The sequence below is a fragment of the Dermacentor albipictus genome, chromosome 4 (genome assembly GCF_038994185.2).
Source record: "Dermacentor albipictus isolate Rhodes 1998 colony chromosome 4, USDA_Dalb.pri_finalv2, whole genome shotgun sequence".
NCBI lineage: Eukaryota > Metazoa > Arthropoda > Arachnida > Ixodida > Ixodidae > Dermacentor > Dermacentor albipictus.
The window spans coordinates 81,225,135-81,237,634 of NC_091824.1; the positions used below are offsets into that span (position 1 = coordinate 81,225,135).

The 12,500-nt window shown below is 45.2% G+C and overlaps 1 protein-coding gene across 4 annotated transcripts in view; it reads left to right on the top strand.

Annotated features, from left to right (window-relative positions):
• The window catches only part of LOC135913345 (disintegrin and metalloproteinase domain-containing protein 10-like), a 160,943-nt gene that overhangs the window by 113,444 nt on the left and 34,999 nt on the right, over positions 1 to 12,500 (top strand). For 3 of the 4 annotated variants that reach the window (XM_070537171.1, XM_065445937.1, XM_065445935.1), the window contains exons 2-4: positions 6,148 to 6,313; positions 7,893 to 8,014; positions 10,106 to 10,362. In XM_070537171.1, the coding sequence (XP_070393272.1) occupies positions 6,148 to 6,313; positions 7,893 to 8,014; positions 10,106 to 10,362 (545 nt within the window). Of the gene's footprint in view, positions 1 to 1,796; positions 1,939 to 6,147; positions 6,314 to 7,892; positions 8,015 to 10,105; positions 10,363 to 12,500 lie in introns of those variants that run through there. The other variant, XM_065445936.1, reaches the window with a different exon arrangement.

The window sequence follows — 12,500 nt, forward strand, 5'->3', positions numbered from 1 at the left end:
TATGACAGTTGGCCGTCGAATTGCGGCGGTGAGGCATTCGCATGGTATTTGACCTGTTTTTGCTAAGTTTCGCCATTGAAGAGCTCTGTTATTGCTTTGTTTATGTTAGGGACTGCTTTTAAGGGTACTGGAGGTGCAGAAGTGTACGAACCGAGCTTTTTTCTTTGTTCACGAAGTACGGAGCTCAGGTGTGGTAAGCTTATGCACGGATGCTATTCTCTGTGCTCGTTCAGATTTTTTTTTTTCATGATTGCGCTATTGTCAACAAGTGTATGAAGCTATGGAGTGAGTACGTAGGCTGTGTGCTGGTCATATATCGTGCTAAAAGCGTAGCACGTGGTATTACTTTACTACTGAGATTTCGTAGATTTGTCAGCTCATGCTTTTTTTAGGCGCTGCAAGTATATTTCCCAAGAGGGAGCACGAATTACCGGGTTTTACACTGGCGTTGCAGCGCAAAAGGCCAACATTTGTACTGCGGTCATTGATGGAAACCATTTCTATATGTACCTTTTTTGCTTGGAAACGGTTTATTTACAAATTATGTGCAGGTGTCACTGTGACGTTTGAGACTTGAGAGCCAGGGGAGCCAGTCTGTCGTAAAGGCGTAGGATCTCTTTCACTGCATGCAGCGATGACAGCGTCATGTCGAAAAGACGAGAATAGTTTAGATGCTCCGTGGTGATTACGCACATTTCTACATGACGCTCGCGTTATTCACGCTAACATGTCACGTGCCTTAGGTTCCGTCATCGCGCGTTGCTAACATGAATAAATTATCAGCTTGCGCAAGCTCGACACACAGCGGTCTATTGGTTACACACAGGTATACACGTACGCACTTTCCAGCAGCGCAAACACTTCGAGTTCTTGAATCAGTAGGTGCTACTTAGTGCTTCACAAAAGCAAACCCATCGCCTTTCGAGTGCACCGGCTAAACTTTGACTTCATCGCAGCCATTTCGCGCCGGGCAAGTGTCATTGGATAACTAAATCAAGAATCCGATCAATGCAATAGAAATAACCCGTGAAGCGACTTGATCTGTGCAAGCCGCAATAGTGTTCTTACCTGCAGGTACACTGGTCGTCGACGACATAACACTCAAATAAAGCTCTGGCAGGTATAAGAACATCCCTTATATTACGTTTACATTGTTGGCGAGACACAGAGCTGTGATCTGTGTGCTTTACTCGACACTTAATGGAATTTGTCCACGTAACAAGCCTCAAAAGGCTTCTAACTGGAAGCAGCCAGCCAACCCAAAGCTTCAAAACAAGTGCGCAGTTACTCTACCGGTAAAGTGCAAAAACCATCTCCTTATGCCAGTTTCATAGCGTCCCGTCATCGCTGCTAGCACAGCACGCAATAAACAAGCCTTAAATATGGTTAAAATTCATGTGCAAGCACAAAAAAACAAAATGTCGCACCTCGAACAACTCCAAAGTATCTCGCGGGAGCGAGATTCTTTGCAGTTGTTTATCTTTTAAAGGGCGGCACTCCTAATTTCAAGGGAACTGTATAAACTTCATGAGTTCACGATTCCAAAGAATTCCCAAGCGAGAAGTTTCTGTGATATTTTTTTTTCTACATAAAGCCACAGCAATGGCCCACCTTTCCACATTTCCTTTGTAGATGGGTAGATGGAAAGACTTTGTTTAGAGACCTGAGATACACGATTATCGCGCAGCGGACCACACGCGCATTTCCGTTATGCCAGTGTATCTCTCCCCGTTTCTTGGAAGGAAGGGATACGAAAGAAAGAAAAAGAAGTCGTTTGATCGTGTGGCTTGCGCAAACGCGTGTCGCGCGCAACGTCCGAAGCCGCAAGCCGTGTTCGGTTTGTCCTGCTCGCGATGCGCCTTTACAAGATTACGTGCTTGCGCCATTCGTTGCTTCTGCTTGTCTTCTGCTGCTACGTCTCGCAGACGGCTGTCGGAGGTATGTAAGACATACAGGAATATCTGCTACTTGGTTACCTTCATTTTGTCGGTGGCCTTGTCCTTTCAGGCTATGGGCATGGCATCTTAGTACGCCTGTTTTTACTCAAATCTCCGTAGTTAAGCAGTGGCTAAGCCACTTTGTAGTTAAAGGCCAATTGCGACGGAATTTCTCTTGCCTAAATTGGTTATAAACGAGCAGTACATAATGATGAAGCAAGCTTGGCAAAGCAGCAGCGACGATAATTGCCCAAGTTTCATATTTGAAGATTTCAAGTTGCATCTAAGCAGACGATGCGTGCATTTGGTGTCTAGCGCATCTGATGCATGTCCTCAGACGTCCCTTCTGAGCTTTTTTTCAGCGCACCGCTGGCAGCTTCAGGCATCTCATGATCTCGGAGGTCACGCTTAGGACGCATACGTTTGTTGTCATGCGTGACTTTCGCCGAAGGATAGCGGCTTTCTTCTTCTTTTTTTTCAGTTTAGATATTACGAACGGCTATTTTCGCGAGCTCTTTCTGTGGCGCATACAGTAGTATTTCATGTGTCAAATTTTGCTCGGAAGCTCCTTTAGATCTACACTATACGAAATTAAGCTTCTTACGCGGTGAAATAATCCTATTGCAGTTGGCCTATAAGAGGGAGACTGCTTGGGAACGACGAGTGCTACCGGCTCGTCTGCTGCATGAGAAAGAATTCAGGTGTCTGTCCCTATAGCGAGAAACCCTTGGACAAGCTGGCTCTGTCGAGCCACGATAAATAATAATAAGTTCTGTACTTTCTGCGCGCCGCATTAACCGAGTCTATACGAACGTTCTTTCTTCCTTATTTGGACGCAGTGAATGATGAGCGTTTGGCGTCGTAAGGCAAACTCCAGAAGCTATAAGCATGCGGAAACCACGAAAACATTCAAATACTTTTGCTGCTCCGGTGTGCTGCCTGGAGTTTACAATTGCACTGCGCAAGCCCCAGAGCTATATTGGGCTGCTCCAAGTACTTGAAGTTGAAGCGTGTTGCTTCGTTGAAAGGTGCGTCAGCAGTCCCTTACGAGCAGGCAAAGTAGACGCATGGAACAAAATAATGTTTACTAATATTAAAGCGAACTTAAGAACACGCCAGCACACAGTTAAACGAGGGAAATGAAAAAAAAAGTGTAGTCATTCCACTCGGTGAAGGTAGATGACCAGTAAAGCTGTAGCACATCACACAGGGTTAGACAAGGGTACACGTATTTATTTTCATCATGTGGTAACGGTAGTGACGACAGCTTTGTGATTACTGCGAGATAAACCAATTGGTTCGTTTACAACCTCAGAAAGAATATTGACCAACGTTAAATGTATACCCGGCTTTTGCTGAGGGACTTGGATTGATGTGAGACTTCAAACCAAACTCTTCTTGCACAAACTGAGTGAACCCTTTCCTGTCTGGTTTCGAAATGTCCACATTGAAGTCTCCAACGATTATCACAGAGGTAGTGTCATCACGGCTAACCCATGCAAAGTGCACGGTCATGAACTTCTCGATATCGGACTTGGGTGTGCCTGGACATATACGCGTATACACAGCTGAAATCCCAATTTCGTATTTCGTCTGTACGGCACCGACATCCTCACAGTCGGTGGCATTCTCCTCTTATGAGTAAAGGGCGAATGATTGTACACATTGTGTCCTCCGCGTATATGGCAACGCCTTCGGCTCGTGAGTCCATGTGCTGTTCACGAACGATTCCAGTATACCCGTCGACTTGAAGCAATGTACCTTGGCCGTTTATTATTATTATTATTATTATTATTATTATTATTATTATTATTATTATTATTATTATTATTATTATTATTATTATTATTATTATTATTATTATTATTATTATTATTATTATTATTATTATTATTATTATTATTATTATTATTATTATTATTATGGGCCCACGGTAACCTTGTTTTAATGTTGACGCATGGACCCCAAAAAATATATGGAACCTTAGGCATTTACAGTTTCACTGTAAAACGCATAAAACTTACATACAAACGGCGTGCGCCGAAAATGTAACCCTGGTGCCGGTGGGGCACCCGCCCAACACGCGCTCTCCTGACACCAGTCCCAGTCAGTGTCGCCCCTGAGCTGTTCTGGCTGCTCCATGGCTTGCTTATAAAGCATCAAGCTCCGCGCTAGTCTAACAGCGTCCATGACGTCACGCGAAAGTTCATTCGAGACACTTGCAGCCGGCGGATGGCGCGTGCTCACAACTGTATCCCCCGATCCCGACATCAAGCAGAATTTTTAGGCCTACGAATTAAGTATTTGAGCACTCATCCAAATTCTTTTATTTTGGGAACTTTTGTAGCCAGTGTACTTTCGATCAATCTCGTATATCTATAGGCCTTTTTCTTAGCTGTGCTGCCGGAAAACAAGTACCCTAGTAGCTTGTAGTAACCTACATTAGCCCAGTAGCCTACATTGGTCCTGTGTGGGGAAACGTGGCCCGGCGCCATGTTTACGTTCACTCAGCTTTGATTGCGACTTGCGTAGGACTAATGGGTTAAGTCAAATTGAACTGCTACTTCGCCTAAACAGTGATGCAGCAAAATGCTACTGGCGGCACTCGAACTTCTGAGCGCATGGAACCATCATAATCGCATACGCTGGAGCCCGTTTTCTTGTGCACACGTCAGTCACCGTTTTGCGCGTTGATGCCAGCCACTGGCTTCATAGATTCCCATCCAGAACTACTAAATACGAACGTACTCTTGGCGACTCGTGTATCACAGCATAACGTACGCGAGCAATTGGCCTGGCGGGATGGAACTTGGCTTTCTCTTGTTCTTGAGTCTGCCGTCAACTTCGAAGCTTTATCTCGGACACACAAACAGATATTATCCACAATGTGAGCGCTCAGGCGTTGTCAGGCACCACGTCAGAGGACGATCTTTGTGGCATTGAGAGGCACGAAGGAAGGCGAAGATCCATGGCTGGCTACTCAGGGCTGAAGCTTCGGAACACGACTCTCCTGCAAGGGCAATGAAAAAATGCCAGAATCACCTATCTGAAGCTCGCCGTCGCCGCTTACTTATAATTGCGCAGTTGAGTGGACTATGTGGTAAGAAACGACGTGGTGATCTGGGTCAGGCGGTACATATTAGCACGTATTTTCAAATAGCATGTTTTATTTTTTTTTCTTCTGATAAATCCGGTCAAAGGTTTTCGCTTCGCTTGTGTATCAGATGGTCTGACAGCCTAGTTGATAGTAACGCAAGAATATGAACGTTTGCGCCGTATAGGGGAGCGTGAGCGCTCCCTTCTGTCTATAGAAGACGATGAAGTGCACCGCCCGAACGTTCTTCTCCGGTCCGCCATCAATAAAAATAGCGTTGGTGTTGTTTGTCTCAATCCCCGTATCGCCTCCTACGTAAGAATACAATAATTGTTTATTTAATTAATCTAGCCTTGTGGAGGAAATCACCTCCGCCTGCACCTTCTCTGGATGTCCGTAGCCTCAATGTAACTGGACCCTCTGTCAAACTCGAGTTGTCATCGGATTTGGATCCACACGTCACGAGTAACCGCTGCTGCAGAGCGAATTCGGGCTCCTAGGCACGCCGCAGATGGCTCAGTGGCTGTGGTGTTGGGCGGCTGAGCACGAAGGCGTCGGTTAGATTTCCGGTCGCGGAGGCAGTCGCATGCCGTTGGGGGCGGAATGCTCAAAACGCGTGTGTATACTGGACTTCTGGATGCGCGCGTTCAAGAAGCCCAGGGGTACCAAATAACTGGAGCTCCTCACTACGGCATGTACAGGAAACTATTATTGCGACTCTTGGAATTTTATTTGTGGTATCACTTTATAAAAAAAATTATCTATAGGGCTTCTCTTTTTCTTCTTTTTTTGCTTACAGTTGCGACATTTCATGCGCGCTTTTCTTCCTTTTTATTATTACCGTATTGTTGAAGAATGTACTACGCCCGTGTATCGAGCACGTACTGTGCAATTTGGTGATCAGGGTTCAGATTTTGGAGCATTTGAAAGAATTTACTTGCCTTTTTTTGCCCCTCCTTCCCATATATCCACGGCCTATATATTGTAGGTCTGTTTGAAGGAAACGTATACGCGACGCGGCGCCTTCTTAGTCCACGTGTTGCTTTGGAAATGCATACCGCAGGATTCGATTTTATGTCGTTGTTGCTCATTGGACGTACACACACACATGTGCAGCCCGCCGTCTGAACCGCTTCGTGCGCCACTTCGAGCCCCTGTCGTACGAGCCGCGACCCGTGCACCGAGGACACGTGCGCGTCAGGCGATCGCTGGGCGCCAGCCACCCGCAGCAACAGCAGCAGCAGCCCGAGCACGTCTACGTCCGTTTCCAGGGTTTCAGCAGGCAAGGCCCAGAATGCACGTTCACAGCCCAGAATGCACGTTCACAGCCCAGAATGCACGTTCACAAGCACACATGCATAACGTTGTTCGAGCACTGGCGCACGACTGATTCAAGCAAAATATCCCGCCTGGGGGATCTGTCAGTCCCGTAGTACCTTACGTAGAGATTCCTACAAAAACCACTGCAGTGAATTCTAGCTGTAGTGTCTCCGGGAGTTGTGAGCATGGAGGTTCAGTCAGCTTGAGAACGATGGTTAGTAGAATGGATTTGCCTAAACTTCATCCTTCTGGCTTCGAATGGCTCTGTCTTATTCCTGATTCGAGCATCTCTATGAACCAGTTAGCCGAAAGGCTACTTGGTTCACAACTGGTGACCTCTACGTGCAAATGTCACCAGCGCGTTGGACTTAAGAAGGACGGGTACAATTAAGCGCGGACACGCGCGTGTCGGCGTCCTCCTACGTACCTCGTTATTAGTTTAATGGGCGCTTTCGCTTGTAAAGACTGGATATCAAATGCATGTGAAGTGCAAAAACAATCTCCTTGGAAAAATTGTCGCATCAATATAGACAGAACTTGTCATTCTTAAAGCGAGAAATGTGACTGATGTGAACGAAGTTTCACTTGGCCTCACACAACGTTTGTAAAAATTTAGAGGAACCGGAAATTTCATCCATCGCGTTAGCAGTTGGGGAACATCATGGTTCGAAGTTAAATTGAAATTTTGGTTGCATTGAGCAACACTCACAGAAAGTGCTTCAGAGAAGCGATGTGCTTAAGAATACGCGTCAAGGCCATTCGTCGTAAAAATTAATTTCATTGGGAGGTCTGCAACACAACTGCTTCAGTTTAGCCAATTGACGTGCATTGAAAGTGAGTCAGAACATACGGCTCCTTTGTGCGCTTGTAAAGAACAAGAAGAGAAGAGAGATTGAGTGCTTCGCTGTAAACATGAATCAACTCGTCGAAGCTGCCACACTTGTACGCCGTACTCCTGTACTACCGCGGCCGTCAGGCAGATGTACGGCAAGCCTTTTAGCAATATTGAGAACTATACGTAGCGAGCAAATTTCACCCCTTACCAAATGGTGTATCATATAGGACACGCATAGGACAACTTCTTTTTCCATGAGGAACTGGAAAAGAAGGAAAATCTTACTTATTATCACGGAATCCATGTTCTCTCTAGCGAGTAGATACACAGAGACAGTTGGCCGATATGGGTTGTTTTGTTGAGCTGAGTAGCTTTGTTTCCTTCCAAAAGAGGAAATTTGATGGCGAATATAAAGTTTGTACGGGCTATGCTCTTTCTTAGCACCATTAGTGGATAAGACTACGTAAGAAAATTAAAATGCCAACAATGTTCAGTAATTATTTTCAAGGTCTTTCATTAGGGCAGCAGCCTAGAAGTTTCGCCACGCATTAGCATCCCCCCCCCCTTTTTAATTGAATTTGAGTTTGGTACGTAAGTTCTTAAGCGAATACGTTTGTATTCTTAAATCTGGCAGTAGCAGTTAATCGTCTATGAAGTTCATTGCTGCAACATTCTCAGTCTTTGACCAGGAAGTTTCCCTTCACAGGTTGTTCCACCTGAAGCTGAAGCCAGACACCTCCGTATTTAACAAGGACCTCGTCGTCGAAACTGCCAAGCTCGGCCGAGTGAAACCTAACATCGATCACATCTACAGCGGCGAAGTAGTCGGTAAAGCATTTTATGTCTTCTACTCTGGCCACCAATTTCTTTTCTAGTTTATGTATTAGATTAAATCAAATTGCGTCAAGGGAGAACTGTGCATGAACACCTTAGCTTTGCATACAGGAAATAGGAAAAAATAAACAAAGTGCTTCTGAGCATAATGAATATACGAGTATAGAAACTGCAGAATGCACGAAACTAAAAATTTAATGTTAACATAATCAGATAGAAATACATGGGGACAGTACACCAGTACACCGCAGCAAAAAAGAAAAAGCTATTTTTATATTAGCGCGGTCTATGCACGACCCTCATAAACTTTCTTACAGAATCTTATTGTTGCGAACAGACGTCATTCGGTATAGGAATTGAGAATGCACGGAATGCCTTAGTTTAACTTATATAACCGTAAGTCTACCGAGATATTGATATGTTAAAATTCACTCCACTTAGGTTATATCATGCAGGCACTTCCAGGTACATATTTTCCAAGTTCATTTTGCCGTATGATGTGTTATGACATAAATGGTTAAATTTCTGTTGCACAGTTGTTCTGTGGTCAGTAAAGTCAATTTGCCGAAGGCGGCTGCTATGCTAGCATTAACAGAAAAAATTACCTACTGTTCTAACTGTCCTTTCCTGCAGCGTAAGTTCACTTCGTTGATCAAAGTATTTGTACCCCACACCAATATCGCGTAGCAGGTGTGAGAGCACACTAATGAGTAACGGTGCCCGAATATTCGAAATTTTTAACATGGTTCGTATAGTCTGTGGTATTTGTTGTGACAACCTTGCTGCCAGCCGCAATGCCAAAGGATAGAATGACTCCGTATGCAATACTGAAATCACTGCAGTCCAAATGAAAAAACCGTATAACATTTGAAATATTCGGTATCTCAAGTTTTTTATTAAATATTTGTCTATTTGATTGCTAAATTTCGCTATTCGAGCTTCACTAATATTGATTATATTTGTAGTTGATGTTTTACTGGTAGGGATGTTTCAGTTCTACTTATCACGTCCATATCTTGTAATAATTTGAGTCATATGTAATCTGTAGGCTCATTCTACATGAAGTTTGCTAAAAATTACGCCTAAACGTTAGCTGCTCTTTGTCGAGCTAAGATGTGTCGAAAAGTGAGTGTGAAATTGTTCGAAATTTGTTTACTTTTAGCTTCAAATTTACGTACTTCGTTTTTGAGATGTTTTGATTCAAGCTGGTTGGCTTTCAACCACGCGAAAAAAAACTCTTAAGCAACTTCTTGTTGCAGGATAACCAATTTATTCAGGAAAAACAAAAATCCCTTTCGTTTCATCTGCGCAATTGTTTCCCGCTTCACCACGGCCCGCATTTGATGGCTTTACTTTTCAGCCTCGATACTTCGAAACCTTGTTGCCCTTGCAAAGGCAACGCTAGCTCTAAAGCGTCCACACGATTAGCTGTGACTTAAAACTTCCGAGCAGCCGCACGAGTGACGCAGCACACGAACAGACGAGTAACCCATCTCCGCCCACGCGGTGTTACCAGAAACTATAAAACACCTCTTGGCATCGCGTGCTTGGTTGATCTTCCCATAATTCATCTTATTTACTTCACACGGCTATAGGCTTCAAGATGTGACGCTCCCTGCTATATTTTACCACGGTAATGGGACCACATTCGTTCGCGACGCGTCCGTAATCGCGGCTGTTACCACAGTACGGGAAGCCTCGAGCTCGCTTCTCCCCGACGCCGCCCCAGCTGCGGGGCCCGCTGGGGACCTTCTCCATCAGCGTCGCCGCCGCTGGGAGGCGGCTCTCAAAAGTTCAGAGTTAGCAGACCAGCTATGGGCCGTCTGGCAAGTCGAAGATGCCGCCCGAGTCCAAGGACTTGGAGCCGCCACCTGAGGCCACCACAACAAAACTGCCGGACATTCATTAATAAAGTTTATTCTCTCTCTCTTTCTTTCCGCCATGGCGGCGCATTATTGACGTCCTTCGCGGCCCAGGAACACTATTTCGTGTAAACACTGGTTAATATAAAGGTCACCTGGGCACTCACGAAAAAATATGAATGCTGTTTAAGGAACGCAACCGCGACGCTTGTTTCACTCGCAGGCGATCCCTCCAGCCGGGTATTCGGTGGCCTGCACAACGGCGTGTTCGAAGGGTCCATCCAGTCCCGCTGGGGCCGCTTCTACGTCGAAGGGGCGCACAAGTTCTTCGCCCGACGCACGCCCTTCCACTCGGTGATGTACGCCGCCGAGGACGCTAGCATGCCTCGCGCAGGATGGTGCGGCGTACGCGGGGAGACCGCACGCTGGATGCAGCAGCTAGCCGTCGCCTCGGCGCAGGCGCAGAAACCCGTCGTGAAGGTATGAATTACTTAAGTTGTGTTCGACTTCAGCACTGTTACGCAGGCATTTACGGTTCTTTTTTATAGGGTGCTAAGGGGTCTCTATGGGCTATACTGGGAGTGAGTGTCGCTCTGTGCTACGGGAATATGATGGTGTGTCTGCTACCGTGGACCGCTTCAACGGAGCGTTTTGACGGAAACTTGTACCATCGGGGGAGAACCATCGTGCAACAGTCAGACATAGCTCAGTAAATATTTTAATGACTAATGGAAGACTGCTGAGCAAAAATTTTCGCTTTCGACTCTGGAAAACTTAACTGGGCGGTAGCTTGATGCCACCTCCACGGAACATCTAAATAATGAGTATACCTTTACTTTTCTGCAAACTGTTTCATCCAAGGCACTCAAGATAGGTGGTACTGCCCGCATTTATTGAGCTAGGACTGGTAAGACATGGAACTACAATAGGAGAAGTTCGTGTTCTGTCACTGGCGAAATGCTTGCTCGTTCAATCTCCTTGGCCATCTTTCTCCTTACAAAATTTGTCTCTTCAACACACGTCGCTTCAATGCGTGTCGATGACCTCACAGTGAACCCCGCCTCCGCGAGTTCTGTTCGTAACAGGTACATGTCTTCACCGTGTGAGGCCAACTGCGAAGTGCCTACTAGAAGTGATGGCCTCGATGCTCGACATCGATTTGTGTGCCGGCCTGTTTACGAGCAAGACCTCTTTCCCAGCATTCAAGGCATGGCTAAATGAATAAAATCGGTCGATTACATTGAGTTCATCCTGTCCTGCGAAAGTGATGAACGCGTCACGTAATTCCTGCAACTAACCGCCCTTCAGCATTCATCGCAATTCAACGTTCATGAGCTATGTTGGGTCTAGCACAGGAGCAGAAGCTTTGGTGAGATGGTAATAGTAGTAGTAATAATAGTAGTAGTAATAGGCGAGCAGTAATCGGTGGTAGTTTGCGTAGCGCATGAGCGACTTTAGGAAAACAAAGTCAAATGCTCTTTTACCTGTGTGCTTGTTTTATCAAGGCAATTCATGCGTGGCGAAAAACTCGGCACAGCTTGGGCTTCCGTCGCTCCTGGCAGCGACCTGCTCCATCACGAGCGATGCGCCGTAACGCCCACACATTCGATCATTCTAACGTAATACCTGAGTTTCTTTCATTTGATGGCGTATTCGCATCTCAACCCGACCATCTACCTACCTATGGAAGCAGGAAAGCCCGTTCTTGTGCATTTGATTTACTCTGAGAACGGCAAAGGTACTGAAAACTTCCTCTGTTGGGAACATGCTTCTTCCGCTTTCGACTCCGATTTTTAGAGTTTCGTAACAACCAGTTTCAAGACCGCCTGCAAGCCTACTTTGTCGAACGCCTCTTGCTTGTTTCTGGTACTAATTCTAACTTGAAGCGTACTGAAATACGTCAGTTGGCTTTGAGGCGCCACCTTACTAATGTGTATTAGGAAGCTACTTTATTTTTTTTATTTTTGCCTTGTGGACAAATTTTTGTTGACAGTAGTAAAAGAAAGATGCGCTCAATACCAGTGTCGATTTAGCTGACGTCTTTATTCTTTGTTTTTTTTCCTATGAGCAAATTAATGTCCCGCATACATGCCAGCGTGTAGAGTATGGTATTCAGATGATTAACCTTATGCAAGAGTGCTAAAATAAAGAAACAGATCTGTTTTGCAATATATGACATTAAACATGCGTTAGTTCCTCTTCGTCTGTTTACGCGTGCTTATGAATATACCTCTGCATTACGGCTATAAATACAAATTTCCGAAATAAAGAAAAATGACTAACACGCGTTTTTCTATTTGCACTATGTCATTGAAATAGTGTTTTGTAGTATTCAGCGGCAGCTCAGGCATTAACATTTTATGTCTGTTGTGTCATAGAACCCTAATTCATTGGATATGCCTTTGATTAACCGCTTGAGGGCCTCCTCTATTCCGTCTTCTCACCGTGCCATGCATATATATTTTGCACTTGCTGCCTCAAGTGTCGTTTGCTTAAGAATTTCCTGTCGTTTTCCGGCGCCGTTTGTGCCTGATACCGTTCGAACATGAAGCACCACCATTTTTATCGAACTTTCTGTTCTATCATCCTGATTCACCCCAAGCCAGCAATGCTGGGCT